This window comes from Mus caroli, unplaced genomic scaffold (genome assembly GCF_978045245.1).
Source record: "Mus caroli unplaced genomic scaffold, Mus_caroli_1 scaffold_13, whole genome shotgun sequence".
Classification (NCBI taxonomy): Eukaryota; Metazoa; Chordata; class Mammalia; order Rodentia; family Muridae; genus Mus; species Mus caroli.
The window spans coordinates 23,076,012-23,097,483 of NW_028227268.1; the positions used below are offsets into that span (position 1 = coordinate 23,076,012).

The 21,472-nt window shown below is 51.1% G+C and overlaps 1 protein-coding gene across 1 annotated transcript; it reads left to right on the plus strand.

Moving 5' to 3' along the window:
- Window positions 1–1,109: 1,109 nt before the first annotated feature.
- Tns4 (tensin 4) lies at window positions 1,110–20,287 on the plus strand. Its single transcript, XM_021178333.2, has 12 exons — window positions 1,110–1,536; window positions 6,851–7,226; window positions 8,515–8,939; window positions 11,965–12,051; window positions 12,345–12,470; window positions 13,611–13,703; window positions 14,037–14,114; window positions 15,577–15,648; window positions 16,361–16,529; window positions 17,138–17,206; window positions 17,431–17,457; window positions 19,703–20,287. Exons 1-12 carry the CDS (start codon window positions 1,110–1,112, stop codon window positions 19,842–19,844), a joined length of 2,091 nt encoding a protein of 696 aa, XP_021033992.1. The 3' UTR covers window positions 19,845–20,287.
- Window positions 20,288–21,472: the final 1,185 nt, after the last annotated feature.

Consider the following 21,472-nt stretch of genomic DNA (forward strand, 5'->3'; position numbering starts at 1 on the left):
AAACAAGTATGTGGCATCAAGGTTGGACAATAGGAAGAACTTTCCACATAGAGAAGATTAAAGAGTTAGGACGTTTCTTTCTCTTTCTGGATGAGCCCCCAGGGGAGTGACTGTCAGTGGATAATGACACTACCCAGTTCAAAACACTCTTGTGTCTCGCTCTTACCTCTAGAATTTGACTTGTCTGTCTGCTGAGCCTGTGAGTCTTGGCAGAGCCTAGCTAGCCCACTGGCTCCACCCTATCCCTCCATCCCAAGTGCCTGTTTCCTGGAAACCTTTGACGTCCCATCTGGCCACTGGGCCTTTGTACATGCCACACTACTGCTTGAACACTTCCTTGCCTCCTCATTCTTACCCACCTTGCCCTGCTAGCTCCTTCTTTTCCACTTTTGCATGTCCCCTTCTCCACGAAGTCCTCCCTGTCGTCACCCCAACCAGTGCCACAGAATCTCTTCCTGAGTCTCCTGTGATTTTACTCACACCTGCTCTCCTGCTTGCTGATCCATTTCACCGACTGGCCTCAGAACAGGAGGTCAGACCGAAGGCGGCCTAGAGTCCAGTTCTCTTCTGACATTGGTTGCCTATGTGACGCTTGAGCCATTCTTTTTATTGCCAAATGGGATAATGTTGGTTCCTACCCCATAGGGTTGTTATAAGGACTTGAAAGGGCTTCATGAACCTGGTAGTTCCTCGTAAACAACTGGCTAACATTCGCCTAGAACTACGTGCATGACATCGTAAGGGATTACTAATCATCTCTTTAAGTCACCTAACCATCCCTTTCAGAGGCTCGGCTATCCCAGGCATTGTCCTCAGCATATGATTAGGGTTCGTTCATTGTTTAAATGAGGAAACTAAGTTGGGGAAAACTTAATTTGTTTGTCCAAACTTACACAGCCAGTGAGTGTCAAAGCCAGGAAGCCAGCGGGGACTCTAACTGAATGAGCCCATTTGTCCTTCGCTGAGGACCTAGGCAGGGGTTTCACCTCCAGAGGTCACTTCGCTCCTTCTCTCACGTTTCAGGTCCTTGGAGCCCTTGTGAGCAGGATCTAGACAGAAGTGAGGCTGCTTGGAAGCCTGGAGTAAAGCCCTGGGCTCACTGCCCCATCATGTCCAGCTCTCTGCTGGCTGGAGGTCACGTGGTCAGCTTGACTCCCTGTGAGGAATCCAAGATGGCCCTGCACCCAACCCCCAGCCCTGGCCTCCCAGCCCTGTGTCCTTACTACACCACAGAGAGCTGGGGAACCCAGCCTCTGATGGCCCCCACACTCCGCAAAGGCAGCTCCGACAGGCTCCAGCAGGCCCAGCAGGCTGAGGCCAGAGCTCACTGCCTCCTTCAGGGCCCTGGGGAGCAGGCCTCGGGAGCCTCGCAGGATCTGGAATCTTGTATTGACTTCTCCCTGGAGGCCCTCCACCAGATGATCCTAGAGATCGACCCGACTTTCCAGTTGCTTCCCTCTGGGACTGCTGGTCCCCAGGCTGAGTCTACCAACAGCATCACATCAAGGAACAAGAAGGAGGAATCTGAAGCCTTAGGTAAGGATCTGGGGCACAATCAAGAGGGGAGCTAGGTGGGAGACAGATCTCAACCAAATAAGAGCTCTTCTACAGACTCTGGGGCACAGGTGGCCCTGTCCCATGGGGAGTACTATGCAGCCCCAAACAAGCTTCTGACCTTTCTGATTTCTCTGTTGCACAAAAAATATAAATACAAATTTCTCTCACTATACAATTCTGTCTGGGTCCTGAGTTTGGAAACTGGTAGAGTCCCGTTTCGTGTTGTTTGTTTGTTTGTTTGTTTGTTTGTTTTGTTTGTTTTATGAGAACTTAAATATGCTTGCCCAGGTTAGCAGTTTCCATAATACATAGTGAGGGCTTCCTGATTGCAGAGTCCTTGGGCCTTACTTACTTACTTCTTGCTGTTTCTCTTTACAGTCTAAGTTTGGTCCCCTGAAGTTATCATAGGAGTTCTAGGTGGTCCTAACCCCTGTTTAGGGGAACATCTCTTGAGAAAGATCGAAGCTGGAAATAGTGGGGAGGGAGAGACATAGAACTCAAGAGAAAAGATGCTGACTCACTGTTGGGGAGGCTGAAGCCCTGCTTTGACGCATCTGCCAATTCCCATGGTCTAAAGTCTCCCATCCCTGGCCAGTCCCAAGCTACTAAGAAAATCAATCTCACTGTACTAATACAATAGCCATATAAACTCAAAGCATACAGAATGGTGAACTAATGGGAATGGACGTATTTTGAATGTGTCTGCTTTTGTTTTTAAAGGTTGGTTTTTTTGTTTATGGTGTTTTGGTGTTTTGGTTTTGTTTTGTTTTTCAAGACCAGAGTCTCTGTGTAGCCCAGACTAGTCTTAAAACTCCATCTCCTCTCTTGAACACTGCACCTGGTCAGTTTTGTGGGTTTTTTGTTTTGTTTTTGTTTTTGTTTTTTATTTTGAATCTAAGTTATTTCACTATGAGTTTGCAGAAAGTAATTGTTAGTAATGGCTGTGTTCAGCAACCAGCTAGACAACATCTTGAAATCTGCCGTCTTTAGCCTTAACAAGCTGATACAAGCCGACACCAGTCCACTCAGTCCAAGGAAATCTGGAAAGCCCTGGGTGCCAATTCAGTTTCCCATGCCTAGAAAATCTCAAGTATTCTGAGAATGATGGTCAGCTATCGGCAGACCTATGGGGCAAACCGACAGGTCAGGCCTCCAGGGGTCGGATAGCAGGAGCCAGGCGTCGCGGTTGGGATCTAGGACAACGTTCACTGACTGAGCCTTTACTGCATGCCAGGCCCTGTCCCTATGTTTAGTACCTTCCACAGAATCTTTTTTTAAAGACTGCATCTCATGTAGCCCAGGCTGGCCTCAGTCATCCTAAGTAGCTCCTCCTCCTCTCCCTCCTCCTCCTCTCCCTCCTCCTCCTCCTTCTTTCCTCCTCTCCCTCCTCCTCCTCCTTCTTTCCTTCTCTTCTTCCTCCTCCTCTCCCTCCTCCTCCTCTTTCTCCTCCTCCTCTCCTTCCTCCTCCTCTCCCTCCTCCTCCTCTTTCTCCTCCTCCTCTTCTTCCTCCTCTTTCTCCTCCTCCTCTTCTTCCTCCTCTTTCTCCTCCTCTTCCTGCCTTCTCCTCCTAAGCGCTAGGATTAGGAATCTTCAGTCCTCCAATTCTACCTCACTGAGATGAGAATTTGACCCCTCTTTACAGATGAACAACTAAGTTAACATGGGCTTGAATAAGGAACCCGTGTAACCTAACCACTGGGCTCAGGAGAACCTTACAATGTAAGCTGTTGACATTGCTTCTGTAGCTTGTTTCTCATCTATGAAATGAACAAAATAAGAGCTCTTAACCTGAAAGAATGTTTGTCACAAGTCTTGGTGCACTGAGCCATGGTAGCGTTGGGATTGCCGATACGGCCAGCCCCAAGTCAGTGTAGACTCTGAGATAGAAGCCAGCACAGCACCCAGGCCCTCCTGCACCCAGCAGGGCATCCTGGCCTCCGCACCGCTTCCCCTAGTCCTGCCAAGCCTATGAAAGGAGCTGCCTTCTTCCCCAACAGCCTTCTGCTGCTGAAGGCCAGTCATGGGCACATCGCTGCAGGGAAGCGCTTTAGACCTAATTACCACTGGCAGGAGCCAGCCCAGGGTTTTAATGTTCAAGCCCCAGGGCAGGGATTCCACCAGGCCAAAACCAGTTGGGGCAAGAACGGTATTAGGAGTCCACATGCATAGGGTGGGGTGTGGGGTAGACACCCAACCAATGTCCTCCTCCACTGAAGGGAACAATGGTAAGCAAATGGCAGAGGGGTCCCCATCCTCGGTTTTTTTCGGGTACAGCCTGTCACTATAAGCATGGGTCGGTCCATCCAACTCTGGGGAACAAGGAGTATAAAAAAAAAAAAAAAAAAAAAAAAACTGGCAGTGGCCAGAAAGCCCTGATAGTCCTCTGCCCTGACCCCTTCTCCCTCTTTTAAAAACAAAGTCTTGCTCTGTAGCCCAGGCTATCCAGCAACCAGGCTACCTCCAACCCATCTCTGGAGTGCTGGACTAGAGGCAGACCCATCTCCCTTGTTCTTTTTGTTAGGTGGTAAACAATCCTTGCCCCTCAAACCTCAGAGCTCCTTCCTCCTAAGACAGTGAGACTACAATCAGCTCCCCTTCAGGACCTGGTCTTCCCCCTCACCAAGAATGGCAGGTGCCTGCGCCAAAGGCCTGCTATGCCCTTCTCAGCCTCCCCAGACCCTCTTGTGGGCCACTGTTGCTGGTGAGAAAAAAGGCAACCCCAGGCCCAGGGCACACAATTCTGGGTGAGATTCCTTCCGTCTTCACGTCCTCGACCCCACCCCATGCACGTCCCATCCATCCTCCTTTGAGGGACCCTGTCCTCAGGAACCAGCAGAGGCTCCCAGTCCTGCTTCTCCTCCTGGTTGCTGGATAGCCTGGGCTACAGAGCTCAACTGTCATCATCCTCGAGCTTGGTCATCCTCTCTAGACTTCCTTTTGTGAGGATTAGCCCCTGTGATGTGTGTCCCTGCGGCTGAGGGAAATCACAGTGATCTCATTTTACAGATGTGTTAACTGAGGTCGAGGAGGGAAGCCGCGGTCCTCGGTCACCCCCTACTGAGTGGCAGGTCAGGCTATTTCTAATCCTTAAAGCCCTTGTTCCTGTCTCTCTCCCTAAACTGGAATTTGCTGAGAGGGCAACCTACAGACTTCTCTGAAACTCAGCTCACCCCAGAACTTGGTCAGCAGCCCCCCGCCCCATCCTTCCCTCCTCTTCACCTTTCTTTATACTTGTCCTTCAGGGTCGCCATCCCAGAGGGCTCCTGGCTCCTAGACCCAAACACCATCTCCCTTATCCTCTCTACGACCTCCCACCCCATCCTTGGAACAGGTCCCCACATCTCATTTTCCAGCAGTTTCTGCCAGGCAAGGCTGTTTGCCAGGCCCAAGGGCAGGCTGTTTAATAACTGCCTCTCCTCCCCCCACCCACATGCCCCCCCTTCACCGGCCAGGCCTGCGGCTGGCGCCTACATCCACCCTACACTGCTGGGACTTGCCCCACAGGCCTGTAAACAGCGGCTGCACCCAGGGATGGGGTGGGAGCCTCCACCTCCCCAGCCATCTACCATCAGGACAAGGGGGGGGTGTGACTCACAGCATAGAGCCTCCCCCCTCCCCGCCCCCTACCCCGCCCTACTCGGCTCCCATACAAGATCTTAGATACTTTTATGACCCAGGAAGTCGGGGGTGGGGGGGGGCTAGTAATTTCATCAGGCTAAGAGACCCACACTGGGGTCTTAAAATGGGATCTCAAAGAGTTCCTCTTTGTCCAAGAAAAAAACCCTAATACAGCTCAAGGGCAGAAACTGGAGTTTCTTCCATTCCTTCGGATGCGTGGCATTGGCATTGGCATTGGCGAGCTCACTTAACCTAGCCAAGCCTTGAGATCTTCTTTGTTACTTAGGGATTATAGCGTTTGAATGGAGCTGCGGTTACAGCACAGGTAGCAACTATGTTGCGTGCTAGAAATTGCCTATCTTTGGTAAAAGTTATGCAAGAGACCTCAACTCCCACACAATCTCCAGTCACTGATTGCCTCTGTAAAAACAATGTCTGGCCTGCCCAAGGACCAGTGAGAGGGTCAGAGGTGGTTATGGGTATAAAGTCTTTCTAAAAATAGAAGTTGGGGCTAGGGATGCAGCTTAGTAAAGGGCTGGCCAGACGTGCATAAAGCCCTGGGTTCTATCCCCAGTGCTCTAGGTACCACATAAAACTAGAAGTGGTAACTCAGACCTGTGATCCCAGCACTGAAGAGGTAGAGGCGGGATTATCAGAAGACCAAGGTTATCTTTGGCTTTAAGGAGTTTGGGGATAGATTGTGTCTTAAAAGTAGGGGTGTGTGTGTGTGTGTGTGTGTGAACTGTACTTGCCAGCCTCCTGGAAGAATCCCTCACTCTCAGATCTCTCTCAGAGCACAGTATAGTTCCCTAAATCATGTTACTTCATCCTCGTCAGCCAAAGATACCCACTGTGAGCCAGGGAGGGGGCTCCCTTTGGACTACCACGGGCAGCTGGTGAGGAATGTTCCTTAAGAGGTCCACCATGAGCCAGGCTCTCTTCATCCTGCTCCTCTGCACCACCCTAGGAGGCTGGGACTGGATCAAGGCTTTGCAGATAAGGAAACTGAGGCCGAGAGAGGTCTGGAAAGTTACTCAGTGCCTCCTGGCTAGAAAGCACTGACGTCAGGCTTCACACCCAAGTTCCTGTGACTGCAGAGCCGGGCTGTTTCTACATCGCCGGAACCAGCTAGCCCAAGTCAGCCCATGAGCCCCGTGTGCCCAACCTAATGCCTACTCTCACCCAGGCTGTGAGGAAGGGAGCCTGAAGACCCCAGGGCAGGCTGGGCTACACAGTTTTGAATAGAGGAGGTGATGAGACATCTTAGTAAACTGAGTGCTCTCTGGGGCTCTACCCTGGTTTCCGTCCTGGGAAGCCACGGAAAAGGATTTGTGGCCCTCTAGAGAAGGGGCAGCTTGTGCACTCTCCAGTTTTCACCACTCGTGCCAGACAGTGCTCCACCCCTGGTCTGGAGAGTGAGCACCAATTCTCTACTAGGATTCAGCAGTGTTTGGTTTTTTTTGTTTGATTTTTGTTTTGTTTTGTTTGGTTTGGTTTGGTTTGGTTTTTTGAATCAGGGTTTCTGGCTGTCCTGGAACTTACTTTGTAGACCAGGCTGGCCTCGAACTCAGAAATCTGCCTGCCTCTGCCTCCCAAGTGCTGGGATTAAAGGCGTGCGCCACCACCACCCGACTCCAGCAGTGTTTTCTTTCTTCTCCCCCCACCCCCCATCAAGATATAAAGTACATCGAAGTGACCTCCACCAGATCAAGATGCCTTGACGGTCCCCAACGCTGCTCCAGCCCGTGTGCAACCCCACCATTTGGCTCCCCGCGCAATGGCAGCCTCTTCCTCTCCAGGGACATCCCCCGAGAGACCCGCAGCAGCAGCAGCGAGAGCCTCATCTTCTCTGGGAACCAGGGCAGGGGTCCCTCTCCTTCCACCCCTTCTTCCCTTAGCAATGCCATCCCTTGCCACGAAAGCAGGGCCTCGGGCTCTCCACTGGCAACTCCTCCAGGTTGGGAGAAAGGGCTCAGGGCCCCACAGCGGAGCAGCAGGGTCTCTATACTGTCAGCCAGCCCTGTATCGGATGTCAGCTATGTGTTTGGAAGGTATGTTCTGTCTGTGGGCAGACCGCAATTGCATGCATGGCAGCGTGTGTGCATACACACACACATACACACACAAACACACTAGAGGGGCACCCTGTTCTGTGAGCGAAATACATGGGCATGAAGAGAAAAACCATGCACATGGTCTTTTCTAGGACCACGGGCATCTCTATCTCAAGTTCCCCTCAAAGCATTTAGAATATAATTCAGTGTGTGCTCAACTCTTGGCTTCCATTGACCTTTTGAGAATTGAGTGCTTACATTAACGAGACTCGCTTACTTGCTTTCCAGCCCTCACATGACCCATCTGGAGGAAGGACTTTGAAAACTTAGGGGTGGGAGCTGAAGAGATAGCGCAATGGTTAAGAGCACTCCTTCTCTGGTTCAGTTCCCAGCACCCATATGGCAGCTAACAAGCATCTGTCACTCTAGTTCCAGGGGATCCAGTGTCCTCCTCTGACCTCCACTGGCATGACCCTCACATGCATAAAACAAATAACTTTGAACGATAAGTGCATCTCAGAGTATAACACAGACTTGGGGGCCTGAAGTGAAGCATCTAGGAATGAAAGCCGTCTCCTTCATCTCCCCCTTATCTCCCCCTGGCCCCCTCCACCCTGGTACTGACAAAGCCTAGTTAGGAGGGACCAACCCCCTGGACCTTATTTACAACTGTCTCAGTTCACTGTTCTTAAGCCTCACAATAGAAATGCACAACAGCTCATCCAGCTGCAGGACGGCTGAACCACTGGACCTACATGCTAACTAGTCCCACACACTATCTCCAAAGGCAATGGCCAAAGCCGTCCTTGGCAAAGAAGCCAGAGATCCCACCACTGTAACTGCTGGCCTAGTAGAGGTGACCTCCTCCAGATGGAACATGTCCCCCCTGGATCAGCCCAAGACATGTCCAGTATAGCCTGTCCCCACAGGGCTCCTGAAAGTAATAGGTAGTGGAGTTACTGCTGTCTGTGACAATTCCATCAGAGCAGCCTGGTTGGGAAAGCAGAAAATGCAGGCCAGGCTAACCTGCTGGAGGTTAATTCCATTGGCTAGTTTAAATGACAAGAGATCCTCTAGGCCAAGAGAGGTTCTGTACCCTGGTGCAGCCCTTAGAATTCAGATGAGGGTTCTCTTTGCTCTGAATTTTTTGGTAAGGGGATAGGCAATGTTCTGATTGACCCAAGATAGGGCCCCCAGATGGCTCGATTCTAGAACCTAGCTCTGACCCCAAGTCACTGTCACCCAACAAACACCCTAATACTCTTTTGTGTGCTTTTTCCTGCAGCAATCAGTCCCTCCCCCACTCAAGCCTCTCCAGCTATCTGTCATCTTCTAGATCCTTGGGAAGCCCAGCCAGCTCATCTTCCAGCCTCCACAGCCTGGACCGAGGGTCCCAGTGTGGGAGACCTAGTGATGCCCAGGCTCCTAGTAACCCCATACTGGGCATGGGGCAGCCCCAATCAGTGCAGTCTACTCCAGTGGCTAAGGAGCAGGCCAGTAGCTGCCCCACATCTGTCACCAACTCCATGGTGGACATACCCATAGTGCTCATCAATGGGAGCCCAGAACCACAGTCTCCCCCAGCCCAGCGGACACCAGGACACCAGGACTCTGTCCAGTCTGGGGCTACATCTCCCAGCCACCTCTGTCAAGCCATTAAGAGCCCCAGCAAGACTCTGCCAGATGTTCCTCTCACTGCATCTCCAGAAGGTATGTTGTAATTCAATACCTCCAGCATTGCACTGTTTAGTTAAGGGGGCTAGTCAAAGTCCAAGGGGGACAACGGGGCTGGAAACAGCCACTTCACACTTTTCTTGACTACCCACTGTATGCCGAGCCTTGTGAGGACACACAGATGAACACAAACTAGAAAGAGTGGCCCAAGCCAAGGCTTACCGGAGAGTAGTGTCATCACAGAGGTAGAGACGCTTCGTGGGTGACAGTTGAAGAATGTACTTGCGAGCACCTGCAAAGCTCAGGTAGACAGCCTGGAAAACGAGCGATGGGATGGGATTTTGGTTTCTTTAAAAAACACACACACACACACACACACACACAGAAATAGTATAAGAAAGTCTGTTTTAATCCCAGGAGTGGGGTATGAATAGTATAACACACACAGAAATAGTATAAGAAAGTCTGTTTTAATCCCAGGAGTGGGGTATGAATAGTATAACACACACAGAAATAGTATAAGAAAGTCTGTTTTAATCCCAGGAGTGGGGTATGAGGCTGCTTTGGATTGTCTGCAGCAGCTGACTGTGATTTGCCTCTTGCTCTGGCAAGGCTACAATTTTGCCAGCTGCGAATAGTTTCTGCAGTGGTGTGGCTTTGGAATTCTGGGAACTTTTCAGTGGGTTTATAAATGCTAGAGCCCTGGGAGGAGAGCTGAGGTTGGTGGATGATGGTCAGTCAGGGTGTGGCTTGTTAGTAGTCTCGTGCTCAAAAAAAAAAAAAAAAGAAAGAAAGAAAGAAACAAAAGAGCCAGGCAGTAGTGGCACACTACTTGAGAGGCAGAGGCAAGCAAATCTCTGAGTTCAAGGCCGGCCTGGTCTACAGAGTAAGCTCCAGGACAGCTGAGACTACACAGAGAGACCCTGTCTGGAAAAAACAAACAAACAAAACAAACAAACAAACTAACAAACAAACAAAAAAAAAAGGAAAGAAATTAGATTCAGGGATCTCTTTCTTTCTCTCTTTCCCTCTCCCTCCCTTCTTCTCTCTCTCCCTCTCTCTCCCTCCTCCCCTCCCTCCCTCCTTCTCCTCTCTCATCTCTAATCTTTCTTTCTCTTCTATCTAGTACTAGGAGGTAAAACCTGGGAGATAAAGGGTGGGAAAAAGAAGAACCCACCAAGTAGCAAAGACCAGCTACAGGCATTCCTTGCAGAGACAACTGGGACCTCATAGCTAGAACCATGAGCCCACACAGTATGCACAGTAAGGAAACTTCTAGAATGTTAGGTGCAGGTCAATGAGAATAGTAGCAGATTGTATGAGTCCTCAAATGTCTAACTAAAAAGTGGATTTCCTTCTTGGGACAATAGGGCCATTAGGAAGTAAATCAGGGAAGATGTGTGGTCAGCAGTACAGGCAGAATGATTGACCCCGGAAGCTTGGCAGAAGGGTTGCAGGGCTAGAATCAGGGCTGGGCAATTGAGGTAAAGGGAGCCAGGCAACCCTCAGGTTATCTGAGCAAGAGGCTTGGTGACTAACTGGCTGATCCAAGGAGAGCCAGAGGGTGCATCAGTCCTCACTCTGACGTTCACTCATGGATGATGCTGACGATAACATAGAGGGGGCAAACAGAATGGAGACAATACATTCCAACACAGATGGCTGAAAACCACAAAACAGCAAACACCCTCCTTCCCGGAGCCTGTGACTACAGACTTCCAAAGAATCCGAAACAGTAAACACAGGCTGAGCCGAAGCATTCTCTGGGCACATACCTCCCATGCACAGAGACCCGAGGACATTGTCCCAGACACTCCCCGCTCAGCCATCTGCAAGCAGAGCCTGGCTCCTCCTTGGGCTTCCCAAGATGTGTGTATGAGCTACTCACTTGTAGTCCCAGATGAGTCACTCCCATAAAAGCAACATAAACAGAAGAAAATGGCACCTCAAGTATGCCTTTAAAGAAGCAACAGAAAACTTTTATCATTGTTGCCAGGGTGGGGCAGATGCCACAGGACACACGTGGAAGTCAAACAATGATTTTTTTTTTTTTTTTTTTTTTTTTTTTGGTTTTTCAAGACAGGGTTTCTCTGTGTAGCCTTGGCTGTCCTGGAACTCACTCTGTAGGCCAGGCTGGCCTCGAACTCAGAAATCCGCCTGCCTCTGCCTCCCGAGTGCTGGGATTAAAGGTGTGCGCCACCACACCGGGCTACCAATGATTTTTTTAAAGTGGGTTTAGGGGGGCTGGAGAGATGGCTCAGTGGTTAAGAGCACTGACTGCTCTTCCAGAGGTCCTGAGTTCAATTCCCAGCAACCACATGGTGGCTCACAACCATCTGTAATGTGATCCAATGCCTTCTTCTGGTGTGTCTGAAGACAGCTACAGTGTATTCATAAAAATAAAATAGGGCTGGAGAGATGGCTCAGCTGTTAAGAGCACCAACTGCTCTTCCAGAGGTCCTGAATTCAGTTCCCAGCAACCACATGGTGGCTCACAGCCATCTGAAATGGGCATCTGATGCCGTCTTCTGCTGTGTCTGAAGACAGTGACAATGTACCCACATATATGAAATAAATATGGCCGGAGCGAGCAAGTGGGGTAAAAAAAAAAAGAGGGTTCAGGGGATCAAACTCAGGTTGTCAGACCTGCATCACAACAGCTATTCCCCACGGAGCCATCTTGCCAGGACTGTTGTCAGCTTTTGTGATAGGGTCTCATTCTGTAGTCAAACTGGCTTTGTGCCCAATGCTGTCCCCTGCCTTGGCTTCCCAAACACTGGGATCAGAGCCTTGCACCACCAGTTCTGGTTTTATGTTGTGTTAGGAGTCAAACCCAGGGCCTTGTATATGCTAGGCAAGCACTCTGCGCAGTGAGCTCCAGCTCCAGCTGGATTTCCCTGCATGAGCTACTTGGAGAGACCCGGGAGATCTTCATGGGCTCAGGAAGGATGAGTGGAATGGGATCCCTGGGAAGAGGATCAGGGCGGAGCTCCTGCACTTTCTATAGTCTCCTAGCAACCCTTTCTCCAGCCTACAGCGCCTCTTCTCTGCCTGTCTCCAGGTCCTGCCAAGGACATGCAGCCCACCATGAAGTTCGTGATGGACACATCAAAGTATTGGTTTAAGCCAAGCATCACTCGAGAGCAAGGTAAAGCCAGGACTGTATCCCAGAGGACAGGCCACTCAGTAATCATATCAACTCAGTAACCATGCACAGCAGGCAGATGGGGCCCCAGGTCATGGTTTAAAAAAAGCAGGTGACAAACAGCAGGCAGCGGAAGTGTGGGTGACCTGCTGGCCTCATTAGGAAATAACCAAAACATGCAGAAAGTACACTGGAGAAAGACTTCCTGGGGACAAATGGTTGTGTGACATCCCTACGCGGATGGGATTAGAGAGTGGGAGAGTAGATGATGGCTTTCTAACTGAAGACTGTTCCAGCAATCAGTCTGCTGAGGACGGAGAAGCCGGGTGCCTTTGTCATCAGGGACAGTTCCTCCTACCGAGGCTCCTTCGGCCTTGCCCTGAAGGTACAGGAGACTTCCGCATCTGCTCCAAACCAACCAGGTATGTATGTACATATCTTTTGCTTGATCACCTTGGAGCCACCACCATGGTTGACTCTGTCCCAGCTTGACAGTGACTATCAGGGTGACTCCAGGGAGGACAGTCTACCTCTCAGCTCTCCCAGCCCACCCTCTAGCACCTAGGCACCATGGAGACCAACTCTGAAAGCCTGAGATGCCCCTGCCTCCCCAGATTCCCTATTCCACCCTTGAAAAAAGGTCCCAGTCTCTCCTCAAGCTACTGTCTTCTGGGCACCTCTGTCTAGCCTGGACTCATCTCCAGGAATCTAATATGACTAATGTATTTGTGGGCTTATCACACGCCCGAGAGTTTATCATTCATAAAATAATTTGCCATGTGTTCAATAGCTCATCCTGTGTGAGAGAGCTTAACATGTGTGTAATGGCCCACCTATAACCTCACGTGGTCACCTGGTAACTCAGCACACATGTCTTGAGGGATCTAGCAGATCTATACCAGGCCCTGTGTAAGGAACCAGGCATGTGTATAGAGGCCTCGCGCACAGAAACTACCTTAATGGGGAGGCGGATGAGAATACATCATGCCAGTACTACAAAGTCCCAGGGTAATAGTCCCCTCATTTAACCCAACTAGGAGTGAGTCTCGGGGAGTGAATGACCTCCAAGGAATTTAAGGCGTAGAATGAGGGTAGACCCCCCCCAACCTTGTGCTGTTAGCAGGGATTTGGGGAGTTGGCTCAGAGGTAGAGGTATTGCCTAACATGGGTTGTAGCCACAGCATAATGTTGGGAGTGGGGGATTCAGCAACTTCTGGGGCAGGCATCGGTTTTCAAGGAAGCCTTGCAAGAGGCAATGAGCCCAGATGAAGGAGTAAGCTGTGGTGGGTGGGGTCAGAGCCAGCTCTGCTCCAGCAGGGATGAGCTGATAGGAAATAATGGCACCTGGAATGGGTGGGTGAGTTTCGAAATACAGACCCCTCTGTGCAAACGTGCTAGCACCTTGGAGTCCATGAAAACAGGTTTCCTATCTGCACCTCCACGGGGAGACAGAGGCTATCATGACAGCCTGGGATGGACCTGGGAGAAGTGGGCAGGGCCAAGCTGGCCAGGGTCTGGCTAACACAAGGATCTGAAACAAAACTCCTTCCTTCTTTGTCTAGGCGAGGACAGCAGTGACCTTATCCGTCACTTCCTGATTGAATCTTCGGCCAAAGGAGTACATCTGAAAGGAGCAGATGAGGAGCCCTACTTTGGTAAGCCTCCTCAGCCACCAGCAGCCTCCCCAGCTTCCAGTATCCTCCCCAGCCTCCAGTATCCTCCCCAGCCTCCAGCAGCCTCCCCAGCCACCCCAGCCACCCCAGCCTCCCCAGCCACCAGCAGCCTCCCCAGCCTCCAGTATCCTCCCCAGCCACCCCAGCCACCCCAGCCACCCCAGCCTCCCCAGCCACCAGCAGCCTCCCCAGCCTACAGCAGCCTCCCCAGCCTACAGCAGCCTCCCCAGCCTCCATGCCTCTGGGCTTGGCCTCCTGCACTGTGAAGGGGTCTGAGAAAGCTCTACTCACTCAGAGTTCCCTTCCCCCTTGCAGGGAGCCTCTCTTCCTTCGTGTGCCAGCACTCCATCATGGCCCTGGCCCTGCCCTGCAAACTCATCATCCCACAGAAAGGTAGGTCAGAGCCGCTGGTCCCACTAAAAAGGCTTCCCATGGCCACTTCAACCTTGTTTATGAATTTTATTAGGGCCAGTGTGACATGCGCTTGCTCTGGAACAGGTCTGTGTGGTCCTCCACTTCCCACCTGTGAGAATTTAGGATGTTTATACTTCTGAGCCTCGGTGCCACTGCCATGCCATGCCATGCCATTCCTCCCCCCTCCCCCTATACACAAATAAGAACAACCATCGACCAGATTCAGTGAGATTTTTCAGGCCAGGCTTACTGCACAGTGCCTGGTTCAGAGGAGACCTTAGGGTAGTGTCTCAACCTGTTTTGGTTAAGGGTTGAGCCACCCTTTCACAGGGGTCTCTATCAGATACCTTGTGTATCAGATGTTTACATTACAATTCATAACAGTAGCACACTTACAATTACGAAGTAGCAATGAAAGTAATTTTATGGTGTGGGTCACCACAGCATGAGGAACTGTATTAAAGGGTCGAAGCCTTAGAAAGGTTGAGAACTGCTGCCTTAGAGAGTCAGCAGCCTTCTTTGAAAGGATAAAAGAGCCTAAATCCAACAGTTGACGAACACATCTGATGTTATTCCCCAAACGTACGCCACTACCACCCCCTGTATAACTCTTGCCTACTGCCCCATTTCATTGGTAAGAAATGAGGTTGTAGCCTTTGCCTATAATCCCAGCAGGATGACCAGGAACTTAAGGCTACAGAGTGAGTTCTAGTTCAGTCAGCACAATATAATAAGACTGATAAAAAATAATAATTAAAAAGAAAATGTCTGGCAGGGGTGCTACCAGCACTCAGGAGGCAGAGCCTGGTGGGTCTCTGTGAGTTCAAGGCCAGCCTGGTGTACAGAGAGAAAGCCTGTCTTGTGGGCAGGGATGGAGGTGGGGAATGGGGGTAGAGGGGACGCTAAAGACTGATAAAAAGAAGGCAGAAAGGAAGAAAGGGAAGAAGGAACAAATAAATAAGACTCTAGGCTTAAGCAGCTGATCCACCAGCCCACAACTCCAAGCCCAGGTCAGCAGCCTCATCCACTGGAGCTTCCGGACCAAGGGGTCATCTCAGTTGTGCAGGAATGAAGGTGAAGAGGGGACAGGAAGAGCCAGCCCTAAACAAGCGATGGAATCAGCATCCCTACTCTTGAAAGAAGGGGCTAGGATGGGGTCCAAAAGAAGAGGTCTAGAGCTTGTGAGGACATGGTCTGAGCAGCAGGGCCAGGACCTGGGAGGCTGGGGATAGAGGTAGGAAGGGATCAAAGGCTTGCAAGCCAGGTAAGGTTGTCCTTGTTTCCCTAATTGAGGCAATCGCACCTGGCTTCCCAGCCTGTCATCCCTGGCAGCAGGGAGGGCTGTGGGAGATGTTCAAAGGGATTCTTGAGGGCTGCTCCCCTGAGAGAAGTCCGCTCACTCCACCCTCTCCCCTGGGCATTTCCCTTTGCCTCTGCTCAGAACTGGGAGGTGCAGAGCCAGCATCGGATTCCCCCACACACAGCCAGACCTCTTGCCTGAAGATATCAGCCGGTAAGTGGTATGGGGAGGCGCCAGGCTCACTGCAACCCTGGAGACCACTCCCCAGCCCTACACACACACACACACACACACACACAGGCCCACACATGCTTTCCATTACTGCTTTGTTTCTACAGCCTTAACAACCCGCTGTCCCCCTCCTCTGCTCCATAAACCCAAAGATGAGAGGTTGCTGCTGTGGGCCAGTGGGAGGGAAGAAGAGTGTGGGGGACAGGGGGTGGGTAAGCTGAAAGCCAACACCCTTGCACACACTGTACACATATCTATACTAGGGTCTTTCTGTGTTTAAGATTCCTGCCCTGGGGGTGGTCTCCAGGTCTGGTTCCTAGGTGGGGGATGAGGTCTGAGTCATATGGATTTCAAAGCCCTAGTCCTCTCCCCACTTCAGAGGCTAAACATCCATCAATACTCAGTGACAGCTCCTATTTTGTGCCCTACTCCCCAGATCACAAAGGCTGCCCTCCTTTCTCTCTCTATGCTCGCTGTGGGGGTAGGGTAGCCCTAGGTAGAGGAAAAGCAGTTTTGGTCACCCTTGTACTCCAAGTCTTTTTGGTGGCTCTAAAAGAATCCCATGGATTCCTGTTGCAGAAAGGCATTTCTTCCCCCATCCCTGTCCCCAGGCAAAGGAAGGACCAGAATCCAGGGATCCACACACACTCTAAGACCCTGGCTACAGATCCCATTTCCTATCTGTACCCCACAGGTTGCCACACGCTGTACCTGAGCTCTGTGAGTGTGGAGACCCTGAGCGGAGCCCTGGCTGTGCAGAAGGCTATCTCAGTCACCTTGGAGAGGGATGTCCTCCCCACACCCACTGTCGTCCACTTCAAAGTCACTGAACAGGGCATTACTCTGACAGACGTCCAAAGGAAGTAAGAGCCTCTCCTAGCTCCTGGGCTGTGAGGCTAACTTAGGAGCAGGGCTGGAAGGAAGGTCAAAGACAGACAGAGGGTCAGGGCCCTGGATCCAGAAGGGGTGGTAAATGCTGGGTGACACCAGATGAGTCCCCTACCTTCTCTGGGCCTCCTGCATTGGTCCTAACAGGCACAAAGTTCAGTGGTTTTCATTGGGTGCCAACTAAGTCTAGGCAGGCCAGACACTAATGACTCCTAGACAGTGTGGAATGACCACACCTCCTCCCAGGACTCAATCTAGCCAGAGCCTTCTGTAATTTAACCAGGAAGGCAAGGGTAGACCAAGATGTAACTTCTGCCTTCAAAAAAAAAAAAAAAAAAGAATGGCATTGGCGGGGGGGACGTGTCCAAAGACCCCAATATAAAAGCATAAGGCAGATGTATTCCGTGGGAGGAGAAAGACACAGCCTGTGTGTCCAGTTCCAGCAGTAAGAAACCATGACAGGTCATGAGAATCCTACTAGGACAGGATGTGTGAGCTTTGGGGAAGCCAGAAATGCTGAGATGGGGGCATGGCACAGGAATAAACCCTCACCAGCCCGGCTCTTCTCCCTGCATCTACTCAGGGTGTTCTTCCGACGGCACTACCCACTCAGCGCCCTCCGCTTCTGTGGAATGGACCCCGAGCAACGGAAGTAAGTTGCTGATCCAAGCTAAGAAGGCTGCTCCAGGCCTAGCTGCCCTTCATAGCATCTGCTGACTCTGGTACTGCAATAGCAGAGACAGCCTGTGAACACTAAGAGGTCAGGGACCAGGCAAGGTGGGGCATGGCAGACATCGTGCCTCGGTTCCCACTGTTTGTCAGGGTCCTGAAGAACAGAGCCCCATCACTCACTCCTGTCCTGTCCCTTTCTTTCAGGTGGCAGAAGTACTGCAAGCCTTCCAGGTAAGCTCCTCTTACCACTCAGTGGCTCTAAGAGGTGGCCCTGTGCCAAGGCCCCAATGGGGGAAGCCTGGGTGTGATAACATACACTTGTAATTCCAGCATGCAGGAGGCAGAGGCAGGAAGATCACTGTAAATTTGAGGTCAGCTTGGTCTATATAGTTAGTTCCAGGCAGGCCTTGTCTATGTAGTCAGTTCAAGGCTAGCTAGCTAAGGCTACATAGTGAGAGATAGAGAGGGAGGAGGGAGGGGGAGAGAGAAGCAAGGAAGTGAGTGAGGAAGGAAGGAAGGAAGGAAGGAAGGAAGGAAGGAAGGAAGGAAGGAAGGAAGGAAGGAAGGAAGGAAGGATGTGGGGCCATGGGTGTGGGGGAAAGAGGGGAGAGAACTCGCGTCCCGTCAGAGTTCCGGTGCTCTGGGCAGGCGGAGGCTGGAGGACTGCCGCGTGCTTTCCACGCGGCCTGGGTGGGTGTCTGGCTGTGTGAAGCTACTGACCCCAGCTCAGCGGGTGGTGGACAAGTGGCAGTCCTAGGCACCAGGTTCCCAGCCTCCGGCATCCTACACTGAATACCACAGAAAAGCTGAGAACAAATGGGGGCCCTGGGCGGCTGGGTCAGCTCCGGGGCTGAAGGGAGGAGAGGGTAAGGGGAGAGGGTGCTTGATGGTTCCCACACTGGCGAGAGTCCTTGGTCCAGTCTGTGGATGGAGCGCAGGAAGGTCTTCCAGCGTGAGGTTAGACAGGGCTCGTTAGGGGAAAGCCTATCCCATCATTTAAGTACAGCGGGCCTTTATGAGCAGAGACAGTCTATGGTTTTAGAGCTTTATTGTAGAAAGGCAGGGGGAAGGAGAGAAGGTAGAAAGAGAGAGGCCGGCTATGGCCACATTGAGGGTGGGGGGGAAGAGAGAGAGAGAGAGAGAGAGAGAGAGAGAGAGAGAGAGAGAGAGAGAGAGAGAGAGAGAGAAAGCCAGGCCAAGCAGTCCCTTTTATAGTGGGCTGGGCTATCTTGCTGTTGCCAGGTAACTGTGGGGAGGAGCATACCTGGCTATAGTCAGGTAACTGTAGGGGTGGAGTCTAGCCAGAATGCCAGAAGCGTGGGACATTGTCTGTGTGACTGATAGTCACAGAATTATAGAGTTGGGGGCCCTGAGGTGTCAGGCACCTGGCTCTGGGAACATGGCTCGCTTTTCTGTCCCTTGTAGAGTTCTCTACTGGGTCGCTGGAGTAAGCCTCATTCAACCAAAATAGGCTGTCTATCACAGTCCCACAGAAGGAAGGAAGGAAGGGAGGGAGGGAGGAAGGAAGGAAGGGAGGGAGGGAGGGAGGGAGGGAGGGAGGGAGGGAGGGAGGGAGGGAGGGAAGGAAGGAAGGAAGGAAGGAAGGAAGGAAGGAAGGAAGGAAGGAAGGAAGGAAGGAAGGAAGGAAGGAGGTTTCCATTTTGAGTTTAACAGCCAGTGTGGAACAGCAGCACTTAAGAGACTCCCCAGTCTTCTCCCTAGGAGTCATGCCAGAGGCACAGGTTGTATCTCAAAGCTGTGGGGATGAAAGCCAAGGACATGGTGCCTTAATGACGCTTCCAAGTCTTGTCCCCAGGAAGCCTCTTTCAAAATGAAGGAAACCCAGAGCCTTAAAGAACTGCTTTCCCTGTCTGACAGGGGTGGGGGTGGGGTGGGGTGCAGGAGTGGAGGGGCACCTTCTTCCTTTAGCTCCGCATTATAAGGAGGAACTGAACATGCTGGGGAGGTGGCTCTCTGAGTATAGTGCTTGCCACTCAAGCACAGGATACGAGGTTGGATCCCCAGAACCCATGTAGCAAGCCAGATGCAATGTGTCTGGGGAGGCAGAGATGAGCAGATCCCTGGTGCTCATTGGCTAGCCAATTGGTAAGCTCTTAGATTGAGTGAGATGCCTTGTCTCAAAACGTAGTACAGAGCAATTGAGGAGGAAACGTAATTGAGGAAGACACCCAGCCTGCACGCTCACACACAGACACATGCTAACTCCACACAAACATGTGCGTCTCACACATACATACATACACACACACATACATACATACACACACACATACATACATACATACATATACACATACGCACACACACACACACACACACACACACACGAGACACTGAAGCCAGTTGGCTTGGAGAGCGGTAGTTAGGTTCAGGCTGAGTGCCCTCCCCATCCAACCCTCCCCTTAGCATGATGTCATTCGAACCCACATCCCCTCAGACTGTCTTCTTTCACCAGGATCTTTGGGTTTGTGGCCAAGAGCCAGACAGAACCACAAGAGAACGTGTGCCACCTCTTCGCAGAGTACGACGCGGTCCAGCCAGCTTCCCAGGTCATCAGCCTAGTGACTGCTCTGCTTCAGGACACAGAAAGAATGTAGGAGAAGGGTGCCATCTGTGTGCCTTTTCTGACATCTCAAGGGACTTGCCTGGGACATGGAACTGTGACCTCGTTGACAAACCTATCTTTTGGACTCAAGTTGGATTGATCAAGTTGAACCCTTTGAACATGCTGTGACTTCAGCAATAACCCTCACCTGACTCTGGAGCCTCCGTTTCTTCGATTATAAAGACACCCGTCCTTAAGACAGCCGCTCCTTGGACACTCAGCTGGGAGTCTTTAGTGTGTTCCTCCATGCTACTGAAGCCCACCCCCATCCAAGATCCCCTATGTAAAAACTGTCTGCAAGGACCATCTGGCTTCATTTCCCTGAGCACTCCCTACATGGTAGGTTGTACCAGAGACCTATGACCCCTGCCTTGTGGTAAACAGCAGGTGTTGGATCAGAACCATCAGTTTCCTGGCGGGCACCTGGTGTTGATTCGCGGAGTTTGGGGACAGATTCTATTTCCCCACACCTGTTCCTTTCCTTGGTTTGCTGAGGGCCTTTTGGATCCACTGGCCCAGAGATTTAAAAGTTTGGGGCTGAGGCTGTATGTAGCTCTCAGTTGGCAGACTGATTGCCCAACATGAACGGGACTGGGTTTGATCACCAGCCCCACAAACCATACTCAATGGTGAATGGTTGTAATCCCAGCACTAGAAGGCAGGAAGATCAGAAGTTCAGGGTCACTCTTAGTTACATAATGAGTTTAAGGCAGTCTAAGCTACACGAGACCCTGATGAGAGAAAGAGACAGAGAGGCATGCACGCACACACACACACACACACACACACAATGGGAGTGGGATTAAGGTTTTCATAAATCTCAGCCAATGGTCTTCAAAGCCTTTACCTGAAGAGACCACACTCCAACACGGAGCTGGGGGCATTGCTCCACAAAGACCTACAAGGTTCAGTCTATGATGGAGAGGGGACCAGGTCAAGGACCTCAGCCAGAGCAGACCAGGCTGTCACAGAGCATACACCTTATAATACAGCCCACTTCAGCTTGCTTTGGGGAGAGGGGCATCAAATGCAGCTGGCCCCAAGGTTGTCAGAGTCAAGCCTGGGAACAGAAAAGGAGGGAGTTTTCACATTCCTGCATCTTCTGCTTTGTAATGAAGGTTCTGTCAGTGAGGCCTTCTCTAATGCAGTATTCACAATGTTCTCCCATCTTGACATCTAGCTGTTGTAGTTTGTTCAACTCCTGTCTGGTGGAACATCCTGGATTTCTTGAATTTTTAGGTGTAATTTGCCAAGGTCTTGGAATCTTTTTCCCAAGAGCATGATAGAAAGATCCCTGAACTCTGCTGTTACAAGCGTGGACTCTTGTCTAACCTCATCAATTATCCTGTGATGTTGAATCAGGATTCAAAAGACTAGCTTTGGCTGGGGCCTGTTATGCTAGCTCAGTAGAAGACCCTTGTCCCCATGATCAGAAAAGACTCAGCAGGGCCAGGCAGAGATGGTGCACACCTTTAATCCCAACACTTGGGAGGCAGGCAGAGGCAGATGGATTTCTGAGTTCAAGGCCAGCCTGGTCTACAGAGTGAGTTCCAGGACAGCTAGAGCTACACAGAGAAACCCTGTCTCGTAAAAAAAAAAAAAAAAAAAAAAAAGACTCAG

What these genes read in the sequence shown, in the direction of transcription:
- Tns4 (XM_021178333.2), top strand. Translation starts at nt 1,110, where the DNA reads ATGTCCAGCTCTCTGCTGGCTGGAGGTCACGTGGTCAGCTTGACTCCC. An exon ending in TTGCCTGAAGATATCAGCCG is followed by an intron (nt 15,649 to 16,360) that starts GTAAGTGGTATG and finishes TGTACCCCACAG; the next exon opens with GTTGCCACACGCTGTACCTG. An exon ending in ATGGACCCCGAGCAACGGAA is followed by an intron (nt 17,207 to 17,430) that starts GTAAGTTGCTGA and finishes CCTTTCTTTCAG; the next exon opens with GTGGCAGAAGTACTGCAAGC.